This window comes from Megalops cyprinoides, chromosome 11 (assembly GCF_013368585.1).
Source record: "Megalops cyprinoides isolate fMegCyp1 chromosome 11, fMegCyp1.pri, whole genome shotgun sequence".
In the NCBI taxonomy this organism is placed as follows: domain Eukaryota; kingdom Metazoa; phylum Chordata; class Actinopteri; order Elopiformes; family Megalopidae; genus Megalops; species Megalops cyprinoides.
This window is the reverse complement of record NC_050593.1, coordinates 17,304,254-17,318,477: the sequence shown is the minus strand read 5'-3', so window position 1 is coordinate 17,318,477 and position 14,224 is coordinate 17,304,254. Positions and strand designations below refer to the sequence as shown.

The window sequence follows — 14,224 nt, the reverse complement described above, 5'->3', positions numbered from 1 at the left end:
ACTTCAATAAAAGCATATGAGGCTCTACAACACGTTTTCAAATACACACAGTATCCATGGTTACTCATTTTTGAAGACAATTTGAAGGGAAACACATTTGTTTTATGCACAACATAAAAATGAGCCCTCGCCTTTTCAAAGGAACTTTCTTGTAAATAAAATGTTCATGGTTCTGCTGAACGCTGCACACTGCAGCTGCCAAAAAAGCCTGAGTAATGGCCATATGGTGGAAACAAATCTGGAAGTGAATCAGGGCTTCTTCCATTACAACACTCATACATCACATTTTCATACAGTGATAGAGTTCTCAGAGCCAGCAGACTCAACTCTATTCCAGAACAAACATGGCGGCAATCTGCAGTGCAGCAGGAAGCTGTCATAGCACTTCCGCACACAGAAGCAGAGATTTTTTTGCGTCTGAATAAAACGCACACATTTTTTAAATGAAATTTCATTGGGATTTCAGTGTCCTGACACGTTTTCGTGCATCAGTGTCACGGGTTGGAATCCTGATGGGACACTGCGGCTATGCCCCTTGGGTAAGCAATGTTTACTCAGTGGGCCCACTTGAACTCCAGAATGTGTGAAGTGTAAAGCCATAACCGCTGTCAACTGTCCTGAACAGGATCGCTACCTGAGAAAAGGCATTATGTAATGCAATGAAGTTTGAGAGACTCCATGAGGAGACAGGCTCATTAGACTCATTTGTCTCCCCAGTTTGGGACTCGTTTATCAATGTAATTCATTAAGACATTGCAAAAGGCCTCTTTATTCATACGTGGTGATAAGATCTTTAAAGGATTTGATATGGGTTGTAACTGCAATATGCCAGTTAGATTAGCACAAATAAAGTGGAATAATCTGTTATTCTTACACTTTTAAATGCATGTACAGTCATTCTACAAATACACACATACACACAATTATACACACAAAGCAGAACTGTGCACAGAGGATGAAAATCCAACTGAATGACATTTTTGCATCTTGAATAATTTAAATCCCAGGTGGTTTCAAAGCGCAACTGACGAAAATGGATTTTAATTGTTTTGCCGCGTGTGGGGACTTCAGTATTTCAGTTTAGTTTTTAAACTGTACGTGTTTTGCTGGTTTGTGCATCCTCATTAAATTGTCAATGCCAACAAGCCGCTGCAGTGTCCCCGCCCAGCTCTGTGCCTCTCTCCCTGACACAGAGTACCCCCTCCAGATGGTTCCATGTACAGTAGCTCCGTTAAGCATTTTCTTAAACCTAAAAGCTACCCTCAGCTCCGACTGATCACAACTGCCACCTCTTTCATTAAGAAAAGAAGAGGAAATAAGAAAATCTGGTAAAAAGGTGTGGTCTGTCATCTCAGTCACTGGGCGGGGGTCGGTGTGTGTGTATGTGTATGTGTATGTGTCCGGGGCGGGGTGGGGGTGGTGGTCTGGGGGCGGGTGGCCTCGTGTTCCCCTCTGCAGACTCCAGACACCAGCCCCAGGGCCTTCCCCTTAAGAGAGTCGAAAATCTGGCATACTGGAGTACACCACCGGAGCAGTCAATCGTCATCAATCTCAGACGTACTTCTTACACCACCACCCATCAATCAATCAGAAGATGGCAAGAGAGAAATGAAGGAGCGCTGTCTATGATCACTGCACAGCCTTAAGTCCAGGACTAAAACCTAATAAACATCCCGCTGAAAATCAATACCGTGTCTCTGATGCAGCCGAGGCACAGTCATCCCTCTCCCTTCGCTCTCGAAAACATTAGCGGATCATTCCGCAACGCGCAAACCTCACAAGGGAGGCACATCCACGGACCCAAGTGCATGTCAGGAGACGCTAAAAGCAAGACCACACGTGACCCGCAGGGTAACAGCATTCCACGCCTCCCCCTAAGGGAACGCCCCGGAAAATATGCATGGGTTATTCATGCCACACACGCACAGTTATCTTCTTTTCGTTTCAAGATGACAATTCCAATGCAAACCTAAATGACAAGGGCAAGGTGGGATGACTCCAAATACAGAATTACCAAATCTGAGGTGTATAAGTTCTGCTCAATCAGACATTCTGTGGAGAGGCACACACGTAGCAGCTGAAGCTGTCCTCACAGCTTGCATTATCCTAAAGAGGATTCCATCAGTTAGTCATTCCTGTTCACCCTGGCCAACCAGGGTCATACACATTTGACCACTGCTTTCAATGGTATGTCTGATGGGAGTAATTATGATTTCTGCTGTGCGCTGTTCATTATACTACAACAACGTCGACTTGAAAAAGATGGCTTTGTCCACATCAATTGATACAGCATCACTGGCGTCTGAATTCTCGGCTCACACGCAGGCAGATTAGAGATGACGAAATACAAGTTTGGATTCGCTTTGGACAAAATGTTGCGGGACATCTTTCTGGTTCATCATCACACACTCCGACGAGGGAAGGTTATCCTTATAGGGCCGAGGTCAGGATTAACAGGTCCAGCAGTTCGGCCCACAGCGCTGCCCATGTATTACGCAGAGTCCATTATATAATAATCCCTCACAGTGCACTGAGGAAGGCAGGGCTGAAAGCCTGCTTATGATGAGGGGAATGAATGGATGAGCCTGCAAATGGGGGGGAAACCGAGGAGAGCAGCCTGCTGCCGGAGCAACAGGGCATAATTGCCTTTGTGAAAAATACATGAACACGTGCTAACGGGCTCCGCTGCCATAATCAGGTCAAAGCGGGGGGTGGGACCTCAGCCTCCTGCTGGGAGGAAGGGGGTGGGGGGTGCAGGAGGATACCCTCAGCAGGTGATCCGCGTCTCGGCTGGTAACAGCGATAAGGGGATGAGGCGTGTCGGATCCAAATCAAGCAAACACAGAAAATCCCAGCAACACTGTGGCTGTTGCTCTGTCTCAGCGCAGCGAGATATAGAGCAATCTCACCTGGTTTGGTTCTAGTAGGGTGGAGGGGGCCACCTGGCAGACTCTGGGACATCCCCCCCCAGATCAGACCAACAGGTGAGAGGCAACAACGCACCCGCCCCCACACACTCAAATCTCCTGTACCTTAATCTGAGGAAATCTGCTAAGAAAATGGACATATCGGCAAAGATTTTCCCCTCTCTCTCTGTCTCCCTCTCCCGCAGCGTGCATCTGTTGAGCCGTTATGGACTCCGCGGTGGGATTACTGACGGTCACCCGCCCGACTCCTCGCAGAACCATGTGACGTCCACCATGAAGCCATAGTCATCAGTAACTGGGAGCATGTGACTTTTCCCTCTATGGTTCCCAGGAACACAGAGCCCACCCTGCATCCAGCGTATGTGACCCTAGCGGTGTGTGTTTTCACAACTTCCTGCCTCCTGACAGGTGCTTCAGCATCACAGACTGGGGGGGGGGGGGGGAAAGGGCGGGGCCAGTGCACCCGACGCCACTGCTTAAAATGGGCAGTGGCCTAATTCCTGCTCCTGCAAAACAGATCGGAGACCTTTCTTGGATTTCCTCCTTAATCTCTTTTAGAGCTGAAAGAGGAGAGGGAGGGATGCAGGAGCGGGTGAAATCTTCAGAGATGACATCACACAGCAAGCCACAGAGAGAGGGGGGAGGTGAAATTCCAAATATGATCAGATAAGCTCCCCAAAACCGCTTCCTTGATGTGTCAAAGGTGGCATAAAAGGTAATACAAATGTTAGGGGAAAAAGGTGTGGTTACACAGGCCTTAAAAAGCAGAAAGCTAAGGTGGAGCTAACAAAGTAAAAAACAAGACACTAAAAAGAGGGGTCCCAGGACTCTACCCCCTACTGGCACACTCCAGCTCTGAGGGTCTGGCTGAAGTTGGGAATGCACCAGAAAGATGCTACAATGGGGAAACTGTGTTCACACAACATACACCCCCCCAAAACCATATATATATATATATATATATATTATATTATATCACACACATAGAAACCTTTACCCTTCCACTCCACAAACACAACCCAATGGTGCAATGAGCACTGAAATCAGTGACTGCATGAATTAACTCCATTCACAGCACTGACTGTGACTAATAGTTCACTCTCACACTTCTACAAATTCTACTCGCTTTAACCCGGCAACCTTCAATGAACACAGTAGAGCACCTATGAAAACACAAAGCTCTATACAAAAATGAATTTCATTTACTGATTATGTAGGCAGGGGCAGGGGTTCTGCACTGTCAAATTTAATTTGCACATCCACTAAAAACATGAAAAAAATCAACAGTAAAATCTTAAACACCTACACTGCAGTGAACAAGCAGGTAAAATCTGGACTCAAACGGACCCGTTATTGACATGCAGGACCCGACAAGGCGGAGTGTGTTTTCCACCAGAAACCACCAGGGTCCAGTGCATGGGAGCAATCTCAACAAAAACACCTCTGTGATGAAGCAGCACAGACACTCTCTGGGCCCCAACAGCTGCAGGTTACCAACACCCACCCCAAGTCAATGCTCTGCGTTTATTTGCTGGACTAATAAGCACACAGACGCACTGACCAATCAAGAGTTACTGCTCAAAAAAACACACAAACATGGCCACACTATATGTGCATATTCCATCTGATCAAAATGGTTAGCTTTCTGATGAGGCACCTCAAAACTACAAACATACCGGCTTGTGCTGCTGCCAAATGCATAATGTATGTTGTTGCATTGTTGCATTATATATACAAAACTTGTATTTTAAACAGACCCAGACAGTATAACAAATGAAACAAGCAAATGGGGGCTGATGTGGAGGATTCACCCACTCCTTCCCTAATAAAACACACTCACAGCACAGAGAACCCTGTGCAAGCTATGGGAAACTCCAGGCCTCTTAGGGCCTCCTACAAATTGGCAGTTTGTCCTCAAAGCTCGCTCCCTTTTCCTTTGGGCTGGGTATGTAAACGCACACATTCAGCAGCAGTGGGATGTTTGCTTCCCTGGCACAGACAGGCAGCCTTGCCTGTGTGCGTACACACACACACACACACACACACACCCCCACTCACAGAGCGTGTGGGGAGAGACTTCATCTTAATGACTGCATAGGCCCATACATTACTAGCCCAAGGGCCTGCACATAGGATGCCCCTCCTAAGCAATGTAATGCCATGTGGTTTCACCCAGCTATATATAGAACACAGCACGCTTGTGCATGTTTTATTCAAATGGATCACGTGGCAATTCCCCAAAACAAAAACACATTTAATTATCCAACTGCAACTTCTGAAAAAACAAGGACAGTTTGTCTACACAAGATACCATCTGTGAGGGTGGCATGCAACGGACTTCAGACTGCAGAGGAAGAGGGAAACAAAACAGACCCAAAACCTACCAGAACCCGACAAGAATCAACCACTGTATGCTAAACTTCAAGGGCAACCCATGCATTTGAAAGATGTTTGAAGATTTGTGGTTGGAGTGTGTATTTCAGATAGCTGTGCAAATGATCAAATGGGAATACGCTATACTAATTATGCAGTACATACATCAACTGTTACTATGGCAAGCTGAAACAAATACACACAATGCTATTCTGCATCCACATAAAGCCTTAGTAAATGCTTTCCTATACTTCCTATACCGCATGTTCCTAAATTATAGATTAAAAACTGTGCAAATAGTGAACCACACAACGAAGAATGTGAGGATCTCAAAAGACAGAGCATGTTATACAAGCATACAACTGCAACTCAAAGAAGTGCAACAATTTTCCACAATGTCCGATGCAGCTCCTTCAAACAACATCTTCAGAGCAGCTGAAATTGCATTAGAGATCAGGTAGCTGGGAAGGGAGGCACCCACTGGATCCCCATGAGACCTCATGCGGAGGGGGGTGAAACTGACCTGCTTTGCAGCCCTGTGACCCTGCGGTCCAAGTCCATTTCTACCAGTCAGCACTCTCCTCACCCCCCCCCCCCCCCCCCCCCGGGGCCATCTGACGAAACACCGGCCACAACAGCACGACCACCACGCAAGTTCAGCCGAAGTGCTTTTCAAATGTACTCCCTTTCTGTGGGCTCAGACGTAAGTGCATGGCCTTTACAAAAGAGAAAACTGCTCAGCCTGCCAGCCACACCTGCTTACAGACAGTCTACACTTGGTTGGGTGAAGGGAGAAACTAAACAAGAAGGGTATTTTCAATGGGGTTACAGTTAGTTTTCCCATCTGTGATGAGAATGACCCACATGCTGGCATTCCGTGCTGCCAAAACCCCATCAACATTCTTCCAACAGTTGTAACGTTGCTGCAGCGTCACAGAAATGCTAATTTCTGTGCCAGCTGGGGAAGTACTAATCCTATGACGAGCCTTGACATTCATTCTGAGCGCACAGTTCTCCAGATATAGACATTTTACATGTATATAAGGCGCGTTCGCAAAGCCTATTTATTGGTCGTTAAGATAGGCTACAGTTTTTTTCGAAGATGAAAAGTGTGTTTCTCGTTTTGATTTTTTCCTCTCCTCTTAGGCTTAGATGTCACACGCACCACACGTTTTTTCATGACCGCATTTCCTAATGTGTTCAATGTAAAAACAAAACATGACAAACATCAGCAAGACAGAAATAAACACTAGTGATTAATTCACACGCATTATACTTGACAGGCCCATTTTCCTCGGGACCCAATTTAATAAATCACAATCTACTGTGCAGCGGCGTCCGCCGAATGAGCTCAACTCGGGTTATGGTCGAGTCAATATTCCCCTCGCGTCTCCCTTCCTCTCTCCCAAGCAACAGCGACTCCATCACAGGATGTGATGTCGACTACAGCACATTCACAGTAAGGGACTGCTGGTGGGTATTTGAAAACAGGGTCCCACTCCGCCGTCGAATCCCGTATTAATCGATGAATTGTGCTGTGTCAACTATCACCGCATTTGGCGCAAATACGGGCGATGGATTTTAATGCCAAAACAGCTATGCAGGCCATTTAGCGCACGAAGAGGGGCGTCAAGCTATATCTTAACGTCAACCGAGAAATGGAGCCACTCCGTTAGTAAGCTACATTGTTTCTCTTATCGTGTTTACTGCACAATGAGTTTGTGCTGTTTACATCCAAACACTCCACCCCTTCAAAAGCAGTACCTACGTCGGAAAAGTCGCAACTTTTGCTAAACGCAGCATAGTTTAAATACTGTTGTCCTATCCCTTGCATGCTTTCGACTGCAATAACTGCCACCGAACTATGCTACTGGAGAAAAATATATGTTGATGCTACTGTTGTCCCCCGTGCTTTGGGTTTACTGTGTTGGAGAAATCACGGATAGCAAATAAAGATAACTTAGTGCTGAAACCAACCTTGTATACTTGTCCATAGGTTCCATTGCCGACCACTTCCACCAATTCAAATATCCCTGCAGGATCCTGAAACAGAACAATAAACACAAATATGCATTTTCAAAAGATAAAAAATTATAACACACTTATAACAGTTCTGATAAGGGTGTTTACCAGCTAACGTTATATGCAGCTGTTGCGCCCTATTTCTCCAGCACATGCCAAAGCATTGCAAACAAAGGAAAGATCGGAACTCTCCAACGGCTGCAGCACCCTCCCCGTCTCAATAATAGACGCAAATATGGTACAGTTTTGCCCCCCTAATAAACGAATCCGTCCGCAATAAAACGGCCACACCAATAAAATGTTTCCAGGGTTAGAGCTAATGCAGCTAAATCGTGGCGCGTAATAACGAAATAAGCACTCACCCGCAAAGAGGAAAGATCTATATCCACCAGACTTTTCGCTGGAGAGTCGTTCGCCATCTTTTAGATAATAAATACAAATTTTAAGTCTATCCTTCTTCCTTTCAGGCTGATCGTATCCCTGCAACGCTGCGTCTCTTCATTGGTGAAGTTATTGTTTTTAGGGACAACAGTTCGACGCTGAGCTCTCTTTGTGTTTCCCTATAGCTGCTGTGGAAGAAACACGGCTACACCATGTTGAGGTGGCAGGCTGGCAGCAGCTCCTGGACCTCCGCTCTCCCTCCGCGTACTGCGAGAGCCTCGGAAACACAGGAAGCCGGTTCGCAGAATCACAGGGAGAAAAGGCAGGGCCGTGTCGCACAGACTGTGGGGAGTGTGCGCTACGAGGGGAAAAAAGATTGTGAGGGAAAACCGAAAAAGAGCTCCCCCCTTCCCTACAGGATAAATAACGGAAACTCACCGTGTTTAATTTTTTTTTTTTTCGTAACTCTTTGGTGTCGGGTTTGGCCCCAAACAGGCGAGGGCGAGGCATCAATATCAATACTGCGAGCGTTGGGTGTGGCATGGCAACAAAATTCGTCAGATTGGATTGGTCTTATTTTGAGATCCTTTGACTGATCTGAAGCGCTACTTTGCTGTTTTGGCTTCGAAGCATCATTCTCTTTATTAGCCGTTTCAATCATTTTTAGCTTTCATCAAGAAATATTATATATATCACCAATAATGAATTTATTTATTTATTTATTATTTGTTTGTTTGTTTTGCAAGAGTAAGATATCACAGAGATAAACATCTTGCTATTTATTTAAACCGAGAGCCTGGTCTGTTGTGTTCACCTCTGTGTGGTGCTTGGCCCTTGGGTCTCAGGTCCAGGGCTTTCGCACTACTCCACACATTATGCTGAGCTCTCAGCGTCGCTGTAATGGTTTGGCAGCAAAACATGGATGCTGCAATATCACTACAACATTTCTAAAACACTATGTTTTAGATCAGCGGGTGCAATGCACCCAGACACCCTAAAGAATGAAGGAAACGGCTCTAAATGGCTCTTTAAAAGTAGTGTCACTACTGTAGCTACCATAGTGCAGTATTATGGAAGACTGAAGGCTGAGTTTGCTATAGGCTGTTAGAGTGGGAGTATGGCAGGGGCTTGATGTTTTATGAACAATTTACAAAGAGCAGTGCTACCTGGAGATCTAGCAGAGGCTACAAATTACCTTTGGAATTTGTCACGTGGTTATGAAGTTATCTGCTTTAAGTTTATCAATAGTTTATAAAGTCTACCAACCAAGTTGCCCATCTAGTTCTTTTCCCCTCCTCTGATGTAATCACCTTGTGTGCTGTATTTACAAACATTTCAAAATAGTTTCAGAAATCTTCCTGGAACAGGGACAGTCTTGTGAGGTTATGCAGGCATACTGAGTATTATGAAATGAAATATTAAGTGATATGGAGTCCAGTAGAGGTGATAATTGTTTATCATAGGCCAAAATTATGAAACTGATGCCACAAACTCCACTTCACAGGAGTTTAGCGGTACAACTGGTCAGCTTACAACAAAGACCTCTTTCTTATAATTGGGGTCCTGTGGAGAGAAAAGAAACAAATGCATGTTTTTGTTAGTTAAAGCAGTGGTCAGAGAAATGTTTGCTTTGTTTTTTTTTTGTTGGGGAATTCCTGCCCTTGTCATTACGTAAGGCCATCTCTTAATGCAGGCAGTGTCCATGAAAGTTGCAACTGAGACACAAAAATTACAAAAATACATAGGGGTGATAACTCACCCTCTGGCACACTGCACTCAGGGACAGCAGTGTGGCGGGTCAAAGAGATACTGGGAGAGGATGTAGGAGAAATGGTGTACAGGTCTGCAGGTGAAGAACCCTGCCTTCACCTGCAAAGCTGAGGACTACTGAATTTTACAGAGTCATTCTCTTCGTTGACCTTGTACATTTCTTGTCCAGAAAATTGGAACAGGGCCAGAGAGTTAGCAAAAAATTCACATAAAAACATTTGCTCTGAAAAGAATTTATCACTGTATGTTTACTGTATACCGTAAACCTCCATCTCACGGAATCAGGTTAGGGTTAGAGCATGCTGTAAATGGTGGCTCTGTTTTGAAGTTACCGGTAGATGTAACACTATTGACATAAATTCTGGTGGAGCTTTTTTTTTTGCTTGCTCACCATTACCAATAGGTAACATGGAACTTCTCCGGGGTGAGATCACAATGTGTAACTCCAGCCTCATACAGCGATGTGCACGGATGCTCAGGACCTAAAACCCACTTCCCCTTTCTTTCCCAGCAGTGCACCTCTACAGCAAGCACGAGGGACTGATCCTGTTCCCATGACTTACTGCCCCCCAATCTCCATACAATGAGACAAGTCCTCTGCAGCTAGGAATAGATATGTACATTACATACCATTGGTCATAGGGCATTGTTTAGTGGGTCTAAATTAAAGAAAGGCATTGTGATTCTGTGTGTGGGAAACAAGAATGTTTGGCAGCATTTTCCATAAGGAAGTTGTAGAGAATTGAGATCACATATATGTTAAGTGTAGAATGTTTACTCCAAAATTACTGCAAATCAGTCTCTTGTTATTTAATTCTGTTCTCAGCCTTTTGGCACTGTTCTCTGAACTTTAAGTCAGATTAATAGTTTAAATTCAAAACAGTGCATTCCTCCATCAAAAAGAACTTGTAGGGTCTTTTGGATCTTTTATTTAGTCATCAAAGTAGCAGTGATTGCTGTAAAGGGATTTTTCCATGTTAGCATTCAGCAGAAGCCTTTCCTGTTTCATGTGCTTCATTACTCTCTCCACGCTGTTATAAAAAGAGAGGGTTGCAGTCTGTGATTTGAGGGGAATTCCATGGCAGCAAAGGTAGCTCAGAGAACAGAATACCTGAGTCTTGCCTTATTGCCCACATGACTGTAGAATCTGTGTTTTGGGAAGATTAACTCTCACAGAGCCATGGGCCCAGGCAGGCAGACACTGGTGGTACACAGGGTCTGATGACTGACTGGCAACTGTCATTTCTCATCAAATAGAGTAGCCCGTACAAAGGAACCTTTTGTTTATGAGTCCAATGCCCTAAACAGGACCCCTGACTGTGATCTGTGATGTCATAGACAATGTGTCCTTTCTGATCTGCAGGAAATCCCAGCTGAAGTAGGGACTTCTGACTGTCGCACAGACAGTTGTAGCAGATAATAATGAAACATGCTATCACAATGACATTTTCATAATTTCACAGGAGTTTCATGTGACTGCCTTTGACAGATAGGGTATTCATCCAGAGACATAATAGAATTAAAATACAAAAGCATGTAAAATGTTTTCCAAAAGTCACATATACAGCTTAGAATCACCAATTAAAAATACATAAGTAAACATCTTTGCATTGCATGAACCATTTTTTGTGCCACTTTTGTATGATTGATTATCGTCACTCTTCCAGTGGAATCCAGTTCATTTGGCTTTAAGTTTGTGTTGGAGTTTGTCTTTTTTTTCACTGATGCCATTTTCTGTCAACACTAAATTGTTCTATGATGTAAGACGTGGCAGGGTGAGATGTTGTTCATGTGTCTCATTCTAAATCTCAGTATTGTTCTGAGGGGTTGTGAAATGGGTGGGTCACTTCAGCATGAGTTGTATCATCTGGGGGACATCACACCTGGAGGCATGCTGGGAGTCTTTTTGAAGAGCATCAGAGAAACCACAGGTGTTGACAAAAAGAACTAGCAGGTTCCCACAGTTTCCCACGTAAGTGTGTGTGTGTGTGTGTGTGTGTGTGTGTGTGTGTGTGTGTGTGTGTGTGTCATAGACTGTGTGGGCTTTGAACTTATATTCACCAGGTCACAGGTTGCGGTATCGACAGCAAAGTCTTCAGAGAAGACTAACAGTGCCCTGAGGGCCTCGACCATCATGAGTGGGTGAAGTGCACCTGGAGATCGTCCCAATGTCTGCGTCGGTCTGGTCAGACCGGTCCTGCTACATCCAGGCACAGGCGGTTTAGGGAAAACATCCACCGTCATTGAGGATGACAGACAGCAGTGAGTCAGAGCAGAGAGAGAGCACAAATAACCACACAGTATATTAAAGGCGCTGCATCAAAAGCCCCAGAAATCACAGGAGCAGGTTCACCCTGATAAACATCTCCTACTGGACACTGCAAATCCTGTAGAATACTGCAATAAACCGGAACTCTGCAAGAACATTTTGTGACAGTGAACAGTACTGAATCTGAATGTTCTCCTAGTAGGTGGGTGTATGTGTGGGTCTGAATGCATGCATGTACTGTATGTGCTGTTTCTTTTTTTTTTTTTTTTTTTGGGGGGGGGGGGGGGGGCATTCTGTCCAGAAATGGAGGAGAGTTCACCATGGGAGCTCCCACAAGGGCTCACACACAGTTAACACTTTTTTAAATGTTTCTGCTGCATTACTATTATGCCCCCCACATATTATGCCCCATGACATAACAAGAATAGGAAACATTATTCAACTGATTAAACGGCTCCTAATCATTTATAACACCAGTGAGATATTTTCAGTCCTCTGAAAGAATTTAAAATGTGCCCTCAGAATGTAAAACTGATATGTATACGGTGCATTAGCAGTTTCAGCAAACAGTAGCTAACAATTTCATTTGTTGTATCAATATTGAATTGCACCTGCGAGCCAAAAGGCTTACTTAAGGCTACTCATTAACCCAGATCATCATCATAAGAACAACAGAGCCTATCTGCAGGTGTACTTATGACTAAGTCTGTTTGTTTAAAAGCAGTCACACAGTCAGGTCTTCCCCCTTGTAACAGTAGGGAAATGAGAAAGAGGAACAGTTTGCATAGCCGGGTAGCATGAGTGAACAAACAAGCCAACCGCCCTGGGGCTACAGACAAGCTCTGCAGCAGCTAGAGCTGCATCTGCTGGCAGGACACCAGAGCAGGGACACAAGCCGGTCTCAGCTCCAGCCACTCAGCAGAGAGTTGAAGAGGAACCGGGCATGATGGAGTCATATAGCAATACAGTTGTGTGGGACAGCATGTACAGATCCCAGCAGCCTGCAGTGAGGGGAAGGAAGAGTTGAGATTTGTTCTCACTATATGTTTGTTCACTCACTCACTCTCAGGTGATGTTGTGCTACAGGTATTGTTCTGCATCAATACGACCCCCCACAGAAAATTCCCCTCTTTGTGTCCCTCCCCTCGGGTCTCTGCCTGCCCATAGCCACATGCTGTGTGTGTGTGTGTGTGTGTGTGTGTGTGAGAGAGAAAGAGAGAGAGAGAGAGAGAGATAGAGGAAGAGAGAGGGAAGGAAAAAGACAGAGAAACAACGCGTGTAGGGTGATATCAGCCCTTCCATGCAATTAAAATTCCAACACCTGAAACATATCTGATACCCAGAAAAAGTGGAAAGTATCTCAGATTGTGATGTTAAAGATTCCTCAATGACTCATATATTACATAATTCACATTAAGGGGACACTCAAATAACAAGATAAGTGAATCCTTGCAGATTCTCTAAAGATTCTACTAGTTTGAGACTTCCTTTTACACTGTCATGAGGTCACTTTCTCACTTACTTTTTTCTCTTTACACAAACACTGAATACTGAATTTGCGCAACTCCAAACCATCATGTCACTCATCATTTCAACTGTTTTCCCCTGAAGGTAGATATTTAATTATCTTGCACATAACCAATAAACAAATAAATCACACCTGTCCATGAATTGGCAGGCATCCATCACAAGGCATTCTCCCCCATTAGACGGCGAAATGTGAGCCGTAAACATTCCAGTATTTTAACCGTGTCTCTGTTTTCTCTATCCAGAACAGTCTACAAAATACCCAAGGTCTATTGTAACCACACTAGCCATTTAGCACTGCCCATTAACTATTTATATGCTACATATCACCATAAATGTTCATGTTTAATTCAACAAACCTTAAAGAGGTTTTTCATCTCTTGGTTAATTTTAATACTGTCTTTTTTTCTGTTTGAACAACATTTTAATGTCACATAATGGAGAAATACTGCAAGAAATTCTCTGCTATCCACAATGGTTTATCCATGTACTGTATATACTGTGAGATCCTGCTGTGGGTGGTTCTATTATTCAATCAGATGCCTTATGCTGCCAACAGACCGACTTTTGAAAAAGTCTGACAGCAGAGGTCTAAGCTGTGTTTTTGAGAAAGAGCTTCCCTATATGCTGGTGGGAGTAAAATGAGAATAACAGGATGATTTGCCTGTGTGGAATGATTTTGTTCAGTGGGAGATGTTGGGCTAATATGGTGTGTTTTTGTCATTTAATGAGACACCATCTTTTTCCACAGATGCACTTGTCTGACAGTTATACCACCCCTCTGACAGAGGAACAAAGCAAGCATACAAGTATAGAAACATCAATTACACCAGATTCTAAAAGATAATGGAACTCCAAAGCCCTCCTCCTGGATCCCCAGCTGAGGCCTCAGACTGGGCTGGCTGTTCCAGGGGCTATCAGTGGCCTGTGTGGGCTGGTGGTTTCCTCTCACTGC

General features: G+C 44.4%; 1 protein-coding gene across 12 annotated transcripts in view; it reads right to left on the bottom strand.

Annotated features, from left to right (window-relative positions):
• LOC118785571 (mitogen-activated protein kinase kinase kinase kinase 4) overlaps positions 1 to 8,206 on the bottom strand; it is a 75,529-nt gene extending 67,323 nt beyond the window's left edge. For 9 of the 12 annotated variants that reach the window (XM_036540346.1, XM_036540347.1, XM_036540348.1 and 6 more), the window contains exons 1-2: positions 7,685 to 8,206; positions 7,278 to 7,343 (exon numbers count right to left, since the gene is read on the bottom strand). In XM_036540346.1, coding sequence (XP_036396239.1) covers positions 7,278 to 7,343; positions 7,685 to 7,741 — 123 coding nt within the window. In that variant the 5' untranslated portion in view covers positions 7,742 to 8,206. The remainder of the gene's footprint in view (positions 1 to 7,277; positions 7,344 to 7,684) is intronic. The other 3 variants (XM_036540343.1, XM_036540349.1, XM_036540342.1) reach the window with 2 other exon arrangements.
• Positions 8,207 to 14,224: the final 6,018 nt, after the last annotated feature.